Raw genomic sequence first — 15442 nt, forward strand, 5'->3', positions numbered from 1 at the left:
ATATGGTAGAACTAATATGGTAGAAATATAACTAATATGGTAGAAATATAACTAATATGGCAGAACCAGAACTTATATGGCAGAACTATAATTTATTTGGCAGAACTAGAACTAATATGGTAGAACTAGAACTAATATGGTAGAACTATAACTAATATGGTAGAACTAGAACTAATATGGTAGAACAAATATGGCAGAACTAGAACTAATATGGTAGAACTAGAACTTATATGGCAGAACTAATATGGTAGAACTAGAACTAATATGGCAGAACTAGAACTAATATGGCAGAACTAGAACTAATATGGTAGAACTAATATGGCAGAAATATAACTAATACAACAAACTATAACTAATATGGCAGAACTAATATGGTAGAACTAGATCTAATATGGTAAAACTAGAACTAATATGGTAGAACTAATATGGTAAAACTATAACTAATATGGTAGAACTAATATGGCAGAAATATAACTAATACAACGAACTATAACTAATATGGTAGAACTATAACTAATATGGCAGAACTATAACTAATATGGTAGAACTAATATGGCAGAACTAGAACTAATATGGCAGAACTAGAACTAATATGGTAGAACTAATATGGCAGAACTAGAACTAATATGGCAGAACTAGAACTAATATGGTAGAACTAATATGGTAGAACTATAACTAATATGGCAGAACTAATATGGCAGAACTAATATGGTAGAACTAGAACTTACATGGCAGAACTAGAACTAATATGGCAGAACTAGAACTTATATGGCAGAACTATAATTTATTTGGCAGAACTAGAACTAATATGGTAGAACTAGAACTAATATGGTAGAACTATAACTAATATGGTAGAACTAGAACTAATATGGTAGAACAAATATGGCAGAACTAGAACTAATATGGTAGAACTAGAACTTATATGGCAGAACTAATATGGTAGAACTAGAACTAATATGGCAGAACTAGAACTAATATGGCAGAACTAGAACTAATATGGTAGAACTAATATGGCAGAAATATAACTAATACAACAAACTATAACTAATATGGCAGAACTAATATGGTAGAACTAGATCTAATATGGTAAAACTAGAACTAATATGGTAGAACTAATATGGTAAAACTATAACTAATATGGTAGAACTAATATGGCAGAAATATAACTAATACAACGAACTATAACTAATATGGTAGAACTATAACTAATATGGCAGAACTATAACTAATATGGTAGAACTAATATGGCAGAACTAGAACTAATATGGCAGAACTAGAACTAATATGGTAGAACTAATATGGCAGAACTAGAACTAATATGGCAGAACTAGAACTAATATGGTAGAACTAATATGGTAGAACTAGAACTAATATGGTAGAACTAATATGGCAGAACTAGAACTAATATGGCAGAACTAATATGGTAGAACTAGATCTAATATGGTAGAACTAATATGGCAGAACTAGAACTAATATGGCAGAACTAATATGGTAGAACTAATATGGTAGAACTAGATCTAATATGGTAGAACTAATATGGCAGAACTAGAACTAATATGGCAGAACTAATATGGTAGAACTAGATCTAATATGGTAGAACTAGAACTAATATGGTAGAACTAATATGGTAGAACTAGAACTAATATGGTAGAACTAATATGGCAGAACTAGAACTAATATGGCAGAACTAATATGGTAGAACTAGATCTAATATGGTAGAACTAGAACTAATATGGTAGAACTAATATGGTAGAACTAGAACTAATATGGTAGAACTAGATCTAATATGGTAGAACTAGAACTAATATGGTAGAACTAATATGGCAGAACTAGAACTAATATGGCAGAACTAATATGGTAGAACTAATATGGTAGAACTAGATCTAATATGGTAGAACTAGATCTAATATGGTAGAACTAATATGGCAGAACTAGAACTAATATGGCAGAACTAATATGGTAGAACTAATATGGTAGAACTAGATCTAATATGGTAGAACTAATATGGCAGAACTAGAACTAATATGGCAGAACTAATATGGTAGAACTAGATCTAATATGGTAGAACTAGAACTAATATGGTAGAACTAATATGGTAGAACTAGAACTAATATGGTAGAACTAATATGGCAGAACTAGAACTAATATGGCAGAACTAATATGGTAGAACTAATATGGTAGAACTAGATCTAATATGGTAGAACTAATATGGCAGAACTAGAACTAATATGGCAGAACTAATATGGTAGAACTAGATCTAATATGGTAGAACTAGAACTAATATGGTAGAACTAATATGGTAGAACTAGAACTAATATGGTAGAACTAATATGGCAGAACTAGAACTAATATGGCAGAACTAATATGGTAGAACTAGATCTAATATGGTAGAACTAGAACTAATATGGTAGAACTAATATGGTAGAACTAGAACTAATATGGTAGAACTAGATCTAATATGGTAGAACTAGAACTAATATGGTAGAACTAATATGGCAGAACTAGAACTAATATGGTAGAACTAGAACTAATATGGTAGAACTAATATGGTAGAAATATAACTAATATGGTAGAACTAGAACTAATATGGTAGAAATATAACTAATATGGTAGAACTAGAACTAATATGGTAGAACTAGAACTAATATGGTAGAACTAGAACTAATATGGTAGAACTAGAACTAATATGGTAGAACTAGAACTAATATGGTAGAACTAGAACTAATATGGTAGAACTAGAACTAATATGGTAGAACTAGAACTAATATGGTAGAACTAGAACTAATATGGTAGAACTAGATCTAATATGGTAGAACTAGAACTAATATGGTAGAACTAATATGGCAGAACTAGAACTAATATGGTAGAACTAGAACTAATATGGTAGAACTAATATGGTAGAAATATAACTAATATGGTAGAACTAGAACTAATATGGTAGAAATATAACTAATATGGTAGAACTAGAACTAATATGGTAGAACTAGAACTAATATGGTAGAACTAGAACTAATATGGTAGAACTAGAACTAATATGGTAGAACTAGAACTAATATGGTAGAACTAGAACTAATATGGTAGAACTAGAACTAATATGGTAGAACTGGAACTAATATGGTAGAACTGGAACTAATATGGTAGAACTAGATCTAATATGGTCAAACTAGAACTAATATGGTAGAACTAATATGGTAGAAATATAACTAATATGGTAGAACTAGAACTAATATGGTAGAACTATAACTAATATGGTAGAACTAATATGGTAGAAATATAACTAATATGGTAGAAATATAACTAATATGGCAGAACTAGAACTAATATGGTAGAACTAGAACTTATATGGCAGAACTAATATGGTAGAACTAATATGGCAGAACTAATATGGTAGAACTAGAACTTATATGGCAGAACTAGAACTAATATGGCAGAACTAGAACTAATATGGCAGAACTAGAACTTATATGGCAGAACTAGAATTTATTTGGCAGAACTAGAACTAATATGGTAGAACTAGAACTAATATGGTAGAACTAGAACTAATATGGTAGAACAAATATGGCAGAACTAGAACTAATATGGTAGAACAGATATGGCAGAACTAGAACTAATATGGTAGAACAAATATGGCAGAACTAGAGACCCAGGTTAGTAGCACTTCCTCTGCTTCATCATAAAGAAGAAACCAGGCGTCTGACACTTCCGATGTATCATGCTTGATCAGAGCTTTGACCCTTACTTTCAAAATGAATCTAGACCAGAGGAAGCAAAGAATTAACTGAAATCATCCTAAACAGTGTATTTATATTCAGACTCTATAAACCAGAGAATGACCATCGCTAGCAGGTCACTGTCTCTCCTCCCTAAACTCAATTTGTTCTCCCAATGTGGCAGAGTTTGTATCTCTGTGATGACTGTTTTAAGTAGAGCTTGATATCTCCTTAGACGTTTAACAAATCGAGAAAATTGAATCAAAAATGCTACTTGTTTGTGCATGCATATCTACACTAAACAAAAATATAAATGCAAAATGCAACAATGTCAAAGATTTTACTGAGTTACAGTTCATAAGGAAATCAGTCAATTGAAATAAATCCATTAGGCCCTAATCTATGCATTTCACATTACTGGGAATACAGATATGCATCTGTTGGTCACAGATACTTTTTTTTTTAAAGGTAGGGGCGTGGATCAGAAAACCAGTCAGTATCTGGTGTGAGCACCATTTGCCTCATGCAGCGTGACACATCTCCTTCGTATAGAGTTGATCAGGCTGTTGATTGTGGCCTGTGGAATGTTGTCCCACTCCTCTTCAATGGCTGTGCGAAGTTGGTGGATATTGGCGGGAACTGGAACACGCTGTCGTACACGTCGATCCAGAGCATCCCAAACATGTTCAGTGGGTGACATGTCTGGTGAGTACACAGGCCATGGAAGAACTGGGACATTTTCACTTTCCAGGAATTTTGTACAGATCCTTGCGTCATGGGGCCGTGCATTATCATGCTGAAACATGAGGTGATGGATTTGAATGAATGGCACGACAATGGGCCTCAGGATCTCGTCATGGTATCTTTGTGCATTCAAATTGCCATCGATAAAATGCAATTGTGTTCGTGCCATCGATAAAATGCAATTGTGTTCGTTGTCCGTAGCTTATGCCTGCCTATACCATAACCCCACCGCCACCATAGGGGTACTCTGTTCACAACGTTGATGTCAACAAACGTCTTGCCCACACGACGCCATACACGCTGTCTGCCATCTGCCCGGTACAGTTGAAACCGGTATTCATCCGTGAAGAGCACACTTCTCCAGCCTGCCAGTGGCCATCGAAGGTGAGCATTTGCCCACTGAAGTCGGTTACGACGCCAAACTGCAGTCAGGTCAAGACCCTGGTTAGGACGATGAGCGTGCAGATGAGCTTCCCTGAGACGGTTTCTGACAGTTTGTGCAGAAATTCTTCGGTTGTGCAAACCCACAGTTTCATCAGCTGTCCGGGCGGCAGGTCTCACGATCCCGCTGGTGAAGAAGCCGGATGTGGAGGTCCTGGGCTGGCGAGGTTACACATGGTCTGCGGTTGTGAGGCCGGTTGGACAAACTGACAAATTCTCTAAAGCGACGTTGGAGGTGGCTTATGGTAGACAAATGAACATTAAATTCTCTGGCAACAGCTCTGGTGGACATTCCTGCAGTCAGCATAGCAATTGCACGCTCCCTCAAAACTTGACATCTGTGGCATTGTGTTGTGTGACAAAACTGCACATTTTAGAGAGGCCTTTTATTGTCCCTAGCACAAGGTGCACCTGTGTAATGATCATGCTGTTTAATCAGCTTCTTGATATGCCACACCTGTCAGGTGGATGGATTATCTTGGCAAAGGAGAAATGCTCACTAACAGGGATGTAAACACATTTGTGCACAACATTTTAGAGAAACAAGCTTAATGTGATTATAGAACATTTCTGGTATCTTTTATTTCAGCTCATGAATCATGGGACCAAAACTTTACATGTTGCGTTTATATTTTTGTTCAGTGTAATGTGCCTCACAGTCATAGTTTATAGATGCGTCAATGCCTTATTTCCTGCATGTTACAATAAATGTTTACTTTATATAAAAAGTATACATCAATTTTTTTTTTTTTTTCAAACACTGAATATTGATCTGAAGTGTTGGTTTGCTCACCCCCAGCTTCACGAGAGCAGTTATGATGCAGGCAAGGCCCTACAGCGCCTGGTCAAGAAGCCTGTTCCCAAACTCATAGAGAAGTGCTGGTCAGAAGACGAAGTGGTAAGACACTTATTTTTATATTATTTGAGAACATTTAACAACATTTCACCTTTAACTTCCAGAGAGGACATGTTTACATCAGAGCTGGGTTCAAATAATATTTATTTTATTTCAAGCTGTGCTTGATTGCGCTTGCCTGGCTCAGTGTACACAAAACCGTTGAATGGACCGTATTGTTCCAATGTTACAGTGGCTTATTATGGGTTACTGTGGTTATCTTTAGATGGAGCTGTTGAGATGGGTTGTAGAGCTGCTGGTTGGGACCTCTGAGGAAAAAAAAAAAGAGAAAAAAGCCCTCATTAGATTTGGGTTCAGTCCCCTTCTCATCGTATTCTGTCCCCTCCAAGTCTTAAGAGCAGCTGCATCCTGTTTATCGCTTGTGGAATAAATCTTCAGTGTGGAAGAGGTGTGTGTGAGAGAGGAGGAAGAGGGAAATGATTGAGGGCCTGTATTGTTGGCCTCCATTTGAATTTAGATTCCCATTTCAGGCAGCTGTGGCTAGGAGGGTCTGGTATTAAAATATGTCAGACAGCTGTGGCTTGGAGGGTCTGGTATTAAAATATATCAGAAATTACACAATGTGGGTTGGGATGGTGACAAATCACAATCAGTGTTGTGGTCTTGATACATACGGTTGTCTTGATACCAATTTAGCTAGCTAGCTAGCAAACAATGTTATCTCATCATGAATTCAAGCAAGCACATAGCCTGAATGATAGATCTGCACTAACGGTCTTGCTTTTTGCAGATTGCATATTTCAGAAAACTAACTAAATAAACCCACTAACATAATAGGGCCAGACAGAAACCGTGTTATTTTTGTATCAAGGATGAGTTCACTTTGGCGCCAGTCCAGTGTTCGCGCATAAGTACCACAGATTGCTAGCTGGCTAACTACCCTGCTGGCTAGCTAGCCAGTTAACGTTAACTAAGTGAGCATGTGTGCAGGACAGGGCTGCTTGCTTGGTGAAGTAAACTTTGATACAGCAGTGGTCTTGATACAGTGATGGTCTAGATACATACGGTGGTCTAGATACGTACGGTGGTCTAGATACGTACGGTGGTCTAGATACATACGGTGGTCTAGATACGTACGGTGGTCTAGATGCGTACGGTGGTCTAGATGCGTACGGTGGTCTAGATACGTACGGTGGTCTAGATACGTACGGTGGTCTAGATACGTACGGTGGTCTAGAGACGTACATTGGTCTTGATTCATGCGGTGGTCTAGATACATACGGTAGTATTAATACATACGGTGGTCTAGATACATACGGTGGTCTAGATACAGACGGTGGTCTAGATACGTACGGTGGTCTAGATACGTACGGTGGTCTAGATACGTACGGTGGTCTAGATACATACGGTGGTCTAGATACGTACGGTGGTCTAGATACAGACGGTGGTCTAGATACGTACGGTGGTCTAGATACATACGGTGGTCTAGATACATACGGTGGTCTAGATACGTACGGTGGTCTAGATACGTACGGTGGTCTAGATACGTACGGTGGTCTAGATACAGACGGTGGTCTAGATACGTACGGTGGTCTAGATACGTACGGTGGTCTAGATACGTACGGTGGTCTAGATACGTACGGTGGTCTAGATACGTACGGTGGTCTAGATACGTACGGTGGTCTAGATACGTACGGTGGTCTAGATACAGACGGTGGTCTAGATACGTATTGATACAGCAGTAATATTGATACAGCAGTAGTATTGATACAGCAGTAGTATTGATACAGCAGTAATATTGATACAGCAGTAATATTGAGACATAGTGTTCTAGATACTGTGTCTATAGTTGCATACACCTTCTGTTGTGAGATTACTGACCTGGGCTAGTTACTAGATTACTGACCTGGATTATAGACTAGATTACTGACCTGGATTATAGACTAGATTACTGACCTTGATTATAGACTAGATTACTGACCTGTACTAGTTACTAGATTACTGACCTGGATTATAGACTAGATTATTGACCTGGATTATAGACTAGATTACTGACCTGGGTTATAGACTAGATTATCGACCTGGATTATAGACTAGATTACCAACCTGGATTATAGACTAGATTACCGACCTGGATTATAGACTAAATTACCGACCTGGATTATAGACTAGATTACTGACCTGGATTATAGACTAGATTACTGACTTGGATTATAGACTAGATTACTGACTTGGATTATAGATTAGATTACCGACCTGGATTATAGACTAGATTACTGACCTGGATTATAGACTAGATTACTGACCTGGACTAGTTACTAGTAAAACATATTAGTTTGCGTCGGTCCTGACCTGGACTAGTAAAACCTAGTCTTGTAGTATTATTATTATTATTATTATTATTATTATTATTATTATTACAAATCACTAACATCCAGATGCATTGTCCAGCAATCATGTGGGCTCAGATCTGACTGAAGTGAATCATGTGGGCTCAGATCTGACGGAAGTGAATCATGTGGGCTCAGATCTGATGGAAGTGAATCATGTGGGCTCAGATCTGACGGAAGTGAATCATGTGGGCTCAGATCTGATGGAAGTGAATCATGTGGGCTCAGATCTGATGGAAGTGAATCATGTGGGCTCAGATCTGACGGAAGTGAATCATGTGGGCTCAGATCTGATGGAAGTGAATCATGTGGGCTCAGATCTGATGGAAGTGAATCATGTGGGCTCAGATCTGACTGAAGTGAATCATGTGGGCTCAGATCTGACGGAAGTGAATCATGTGGGCTCAGATCTGATGGAAGTGAATCATGTGGGCTCAGATCTGATGGAAGTGAATCATGTGGGCTCAGATCTGAAGTGAATAATGTGTTGATTTGCTTTAATTGAACATAATGGTTCAGTCTGATCTGAATAAACCATAAAGCCAGTACACACACAGGCCAATCATAGGCCACTAATCACCCTCTGCCGATAGCAGCCAGCAGCCACATATTGTTTCCTACTTCCTGAGGTGGTAGGCAGGGGGTAGTCTGTGTAAGGTTGTAAGCCCTCCCCATTGTGTCCATAGCTCAGCCAGTCACCCAGCCCACCTAGTCAGCCAACCAGTCATTCTCCCACCCATCACCAGTCATTCACCCACCAATCACCAGTTAGCCAACCAGTTATTCTCCCACCCATCACCAGTCAGTACTTGGCCATTCAAGGACACTCCCTGCTCTGCTCCCTCCCTCCCTCCCTCCCTCCCCCCCTCCCCCCCTTCCTCCCCCCCCCCCCCCTCCCTCCCTCCCTCTCCCTCCCAGCCCAGTGATGTGATTTCCGTTTGGTCCTTTAAAGCCCCACACACAGCCTTGAGGGACAGGTGTAAATGTACCCCTGACCTTGATGCTCACACACACGCTCAGACACACACACATACACACGCTCAGACACACACACACACGCTCAGACACCACACACACACACACACACACACGCTCAGACACCACACACACGCTCAGACACACACACATACACACGCTCAGACACCACACACACGCTCAGACACCACACACACACACACACACACACGCTCAGACACCACACACACGCTCAGACACCACACACACACACACACACGCTCAGACACCACACGCATACACACGCTCAGACACACACACACACACATACACACACACACACATACACACACACACACACACACACGCTCAGACACCACACACACGCTCTGACACTGTCCCTATCGGCCCCACTGCTCCCTCCTTTATATATAATCCTCCCCTCCTTCCTCCTCCTCCTCCTCCTCTCCCCTCCAGGACCAGCCTCATTATTCCTTCCTCTTCCTGCTTTTCTTCCTCCCAGAAGTGAATATAAGTGACAGTGGGGGCTGTGGAGATGACAGAATCAGCCTGTCTCCAGGGTCACTGGTCACATCCCCCCCCAGGTGTGAGTGCATCTGCACGCACAGTGAGGCGAAGACTTTTGGAGGATGGCCTGGTGTCAAGAAGGGCAGCAAAGAAGCCACTTATCTCCAGGAAAAATATCAGGGACAGACTGATATTCTGCAAAAGGTACAGGGATTGGACTGCTTAGGACTGGGGTAAAGTCATTTTTTTGGATTCCCCTTTCCGATTGTTTGGGGCATCCGGAAAACACCTTGTCCGGAGAAGACAAGGTGAGCGCTACCATCAGTCCTGTGTCATGCCAACAGTAAAGCATCCTGAGACCATTCATGTGTGGGGTTGCTTCTCAGCCAAGGGAGTGGGCTCACTCACAATTTTGCCTAAGAACACAGCCATGAATAAAGAATGGTACCAACACATCCTCAGAGAGCAACTTCTCCCAACCATCCAAGAACAGTTTGGTGACGACCAATGCCTTTTCCAGCATGATGGAGCACCTTGCCATAAGGCAAAAGTGATAATTAAGTGGCTCAGGGAACAAAACATCGACATTTTTGGTCCATGGCCAGGAAACTTCCCAGACCTTAATCCCGTTGAGAACTTGTGGTCGATCCTCAAGAGGCAGGTGGACAAACAAAAACCCACAGATTCTGACAAACTCCAAGCATTGATTATGCAAGAATGGGCTGCCATCAGTCAGGATGTGGCCCAGAAGTGGATTGCAGAGGTCTTGAAAAAGAAGGGTCAACACTGCAAATGTTGACTCTTTGCATAAACTTAATGTAATTGTCAATAACATCTTTGACACTTATGGAATGATTGTAATTATACTTCAGTATACCATAGTAACATCTGACAAAAATATCTCATAACTTTGTGAAGACCAATATTTGTGTCATTCTCATAACTTTTGACCACGACTGTAGTCACATACATTCTCCCCACAATAATCTGAAATAGGCCCCGTGTAGCTCAGTTGGTAGAGCGTGGTGCTTGCAACACCAGGGTTGTGGGTTTGTTTCCCACGGGGGGCCAGTATGAAAAAATTTATGCACTCACTAACTGTAAGTCGCTCTGGATAAGGGCGTCTGCTAAAATGACTAAAAATAAATAAACACAAAATAATAATAATCTGAAATAGTCACATATATTCTCCTCACAATAATCTGAAATAGTCACATACAATGAGTATACAAAACATTAAGAACACCTGCTCTTTCCATGACATAGACTGACCAGGTGAACGCTATGATCCCTTATTGATGTCACTTGTTAAATCCACTTCAATCAGTGTAGATGAAGCCTTGAGACAATTGAGACACTCATCTGACCTAGCCTCAGATAGGCACCCCCCCCCCCCCCCCCCCACTCATCTGAAGTTATTATTCAGCCAAACAAACAAACTGGAAATAAATCTGCTAATAATGATATTTTGGCCAACAGGAGGAGCTATATCTATGTGTTTGTGATGTATCATCGCGGTGGGTAGTAGGATCTATTGGTCAACCATGCTAAGGCATATCTCTCTGGCTCTGTCACAGACATGAGGGGCGGGGGGTGTGGAGGGGCGGGGGGTGTGGAGGGGCGGGGGGTGTGGAGGGGCGGGGGTGTGGAGGGGCGGGGGGTGTGGAGGGGCGGGGGGGTGTGGAGGGGCGGGGGTGTGGAGGGGAGGATATAGGAAAGGAGAGAAGTGAGGAGGAAGCCTGCTACAAGAACTGCCGCCCAGTGGTAGGATCAAGGTCTAGCTAACTGACCACCACCCAAACACACACACACACACACACACATTTTCCCTGACTGTTAACTCTTGTTGGCAACCCACAGAGTTTGGCAATGTTTTTTTTGTTTTTTTTAGGCAGTGTTATGATACGGTGCCCGCAAGGCTTTTCTAGTGTTATTTAGTAACTGTTTAGTCAGGAAGGGTTTCGTGTCGGAATGTCCCGACACCCTTTTGTTTGAATAGAAAGTAGTGTGAGAGAAATGATTAGCTGAACTTCTACGAACTAAACTAGTAGTTTGCACAATACTAAAGGTACGTGAAAATATCTCCTTTCAACGAATTCAGCTCAAATATGTTGAGTAACGGCTTATTCAAGTGTTTGCAGCATGATTGTTCCACTAGTACTATTGTTCAATATGTTGTTACATGAATACATCTGATTTCAACTCAAATGTGGAGAACTGACTTGATTGTAAGCAAAGTGAAATATAGGTTCATAAAATGAACTGAGGTTAGAGGTTGTTGTTCTTCTAACGTTGTTGTGTCGCAATGGAGAGGATGTGGGGTGTGTTGTGTCTGTCACTGTGGTTTTCCCTCACTGTCTCACACACACACACACCTACACACACCTACACACACCTACACACACACACACACACACACCTACACACACACACACACACACCTACACACACACACACCTACACACACACACACACACAAATCTGTCTTAAAGCCTGTGGTGATTTCCCCTCCACGTGGCTTGTCTCATTAGGATCTGATCCTTTGGTAACACTTCATAATAACTTTAATGAATGAGCAGTTTAATGCGCCATAGATTATTGTAAACGTTGTTCATGTTTATAAACTGTAGTTGTTCCCAGTGGTTTTAGTAGATAGTGGAAGGATTATCTACAGACCCTTATGGTTTTTTTGTCATGGTCAGCTTTTTGAACAACGGGTCAAGTATTATTGACTCCACATTGTTCATGGTGTCTTTGTGTTGTTTAAGTGTTGTGTTAGCGGGGCATTAGGCTACGGCACGCTATCATAATGATAGCATCTCTGTATGCGTCCCAAATGGCACGTTGTTCCCTACATAGTGCACTACTTTTGACCAGAGCCCTATGGGAGCGCTATAGACCCTGGTCAAAAGTAGTGCACTACTTTTGACCAGAGCCCTATGGGAGCGCTATAGACCCTGGTCAAAAGTAGTGCACTAGAAAAGGAATAGGGTTTGGAAGATATCCTCTGACAAGTACTGTTAGACACTACAGAGGGACAGACAAGTACTGTTAGACATTTTTACGTTGACATTTTAGTCATTTAGCAGACGCTCTTATCCAGAGCAACATACAGGAGCAATTAGGGTTAAGTGCCTTGCTCAAGGGCACATCGACAGATTTTTCACCTAGTCGGCTCGGGGATTAGAACCAGCGACCTTTCGGTTACTGGCACAACGCTTTTAACCACTAAGCTACCTGCCGAAAACAAGTACTGTTAGACCCTGCAGAGGGAAAGACAAGTGCTGTTAGACACAGCAGGGGGAAAGAGAGTGGGGAAAACAACGGAAAAGTGCCAGCCTCTCTGAAACACTGACAGAGAGAAGCCTGTTGTTTCTGAACTCATAGTGGCTGGTGATTTGGTTGCTAGCCTTCATCCACCCTCCTTCCCCATTCCTCTTTTTCTCCCTCTCTTCCTCTGCCCCTCCTCCCCCACTGTGTTGCCTAACAACAGTGGGCTGGAGCTATAGGGGCAGGCAGAGAGAGAGAGAGCACAGAGGGAGCGAGCACAGGCAGAGAGAGAGCGAGGGAGCACAGAGAGAGAGAGGGAGGGAGCACAGGGTGAGAGGGAGGGAGGGAGGGAGGGAGGGAGCAGGCAGAGAGAGAGAGAGAGAGAGGGAGGGAGCAGGGAGAGCAGAGAGATCGGTGGAGCAGATTGGTGTGTGATTTATTAGCTGGGGCTTGAGAGGCAAGGAGAGAGGGAATGAAGGAGGGGGAGAGAGAGCAGAGAGAGATAATGAGAGAGGGAGGAGAGCTGAGATCCCTGGCAGCAGCTGAAATGGAGCCGACATGTAGAGGGGGAAAAGAGGGAGGGGAGGCAGAGTGAAGGAGTGGGGGAAGGAGGGGAGGCGGAGTGAAGGAGTGGGGGAAGGAGGGGAGGCGGAGTGAAGGAGTGGGGGGAGGCGGAGTGAAGGAGTGGGGGGAAGGAGGGGAGGCGGAGTGAAGGAGTGGGGGAAGGAGGGGAGGCAGAGTGAAGGAGTGGGGGAAGGAGGGGAGGCAGAGTGAAGGAGTGGGGGAAGGAGGGGAGGCAGAGTGAAGGAGTGGGGGAAGGAGGGGAGGCGGAGTGAAGGAGTGGGGGAAGGAGGGGAGGCGGAGTGAAGGAGTGGGGGAAGGAGGGGAGGCGGAGTGAAGGAGTGGGGGAAGGAGGGGAGGCAGAGTGAAGGAGTGGGGGAAGGAGGGGAGGCGGAGTGAAGGAGTGGGGGAAGGAGGGGAGGCGGAGTGAAGGAGTGGGGGAAGGAGGGGAGGCGGAGTGAAGGAGTGGGGGAAGGAGGGGAGGCAGAGTGAAGGAGTGGGGGAAGGAGGGGAGGCGGAGTGGGGGAAGGAGGGGAGGCAGAGTGAAGGAGTGGGGGAAGGAGGGGAGGCGGAGTGAAGGAGTGGGGGGGGGGTGGTAGGCGGAGTGAAGGAGTGGGGGGGGGTGGTAGGCGGAGTGAAGGAGTGGGGGGGAGGGATGGGAGGCGGAGTGAAGGAGTGGGGGGGGGGGGGGATGAAAGGAGTGTGTGCGGTTCATAGAGTCAGGCCTCTGAACAGCCCAACCAACTGAGCAATAAATAGTGCATTCGGAAAGTATTCAGACACCTTGACTTTTTCCACATTTTGTTACGTTACAGCCTTATTCTAAAATGGATTCAATTAGGTTTTTTCCGCTCATCAATCTACATACAATACCCCATAATGACAAAGCAAAAACAGTTTTTTTAGAAATGTTTGCAAATGTATTACAAATAAAAAACTAACACATTTACATATGTATTCTGTACCTTTACTCAGTACTTTGTTGAAGCACCTTTGGCAGCGATTACAGCCTCAAGTCTTCTTGGGTATGATGCTACAAGCTTGGCACACCTGTATTTGGTGTGATCCTCTCAAGCTCTGTTAGGTTGGATGGGGAGCGTTGCTGCACAGCTATTTTCAGGTCTCTCCAGAGATGTTCGATTGGGTTCAAGTCCGGGCTCTGGCTGGGCCACTCAAGGACATTGAGACTTGTCCCGAAGCATTGTCTTGGCTGTGTATTTAGGGTTGTTGTCCTGTTGGAAGGTGAAATTTCGCCCCAGTCTGAGTTCCTGAGCGCTCTGGAGCAGGCTAGGATCTCTCTGTACTTTGCTCCGTTCATCTTTCCCTCGATTCTGACTAGTCTCCCAGTCCCTGCCGCTGAAAAACATCCCCACAGCATGATGCTGCCACCACCATGCTTCACCATAGGGATGGTGCCAGGTTTCCTCCAGACGTGACGCTTGGCATTCAGGCCAAAGAGTTCAATCTTGGTTTCATCAGACCAGAGAATATTGTTTCTCATGGCCTGAGAGTCCTTTAGGTGTCTTTTGGCAAACTCCAAGCGGGCTGTCATGTGCCTTTTACTGAGGAGTGGCTTCCATCTGGCCACTCTACCATAAAGGCCTGATTGGTGGAGTGCTGTAGTGTTGGTTGTCCTTCTGGAAGGTTCTCCCATCACCACAGAGGAACTCAGGAGCTCTGTCCGAGTGACCATCGTGTTCTTGGTCACCTCCCTGACCAAGGCCCTTTTCCCCCGATTGCTCAGTTTGGCCGGGCGGCCAGCTCTAGGAAGAGCCTTGGTGGTTCCACACTTCTTCCATTTAACAATGATGGAGGTCACTGTGTTCTTGGGGACCTTCAATGCTTCAGACATTTTTTGGTACCCTTCCCCAGATCTGTGCCTCGACACAATCCTGTCTCAGAGCTCTACAGACAATTCCTTCATCCTCATGGCTTGGTTTTTGCTCTGACATGCACTGTCAACTGTGGGACCTAATATAGACAGGTGT

The 15442-nt window shown here is 43.0% G+C and overlaps 1 protein-coding gene across 3 annotated transcripts in view; it reads left to right on the forward strand.

Moving 5' to 3' along the window:
• Positions 1 to 15442, forward strand: part of rerea (arginine-glutamic acid dipeptide (RE) repeats a) — a 104153-nt gene that overhangs the window by 18960 nt on the left and 69751 nt on the right. For all 3 annotated transcript variants that reach the window (XM_084184241.1, XM_084184242.1, XM_084184240.1), the window contains exon 5: positions 5695 to 5793. In XM_084184241.1, coding sequence (XP_084040367.1) covers positions 5695 to 5793 — 99 coding nt within the window. The remainder of the gene's footprint in view (positions 1 to 5694; positions 5794 to 15442) is intronic.

Source organism: Coregonus lavaretus, assembly GCF_964263955.1.
Source record: "Coregonus lavaretus genome assembly, chromosome: 20".
Classification (NCBI taxonomy): domain Eukaryota; kingdom Metazoa; phylum Chordata; class Actinopteri; order Salmoniformes; family Salmonidae; genus Coregonus; species Coregonus lavaretus.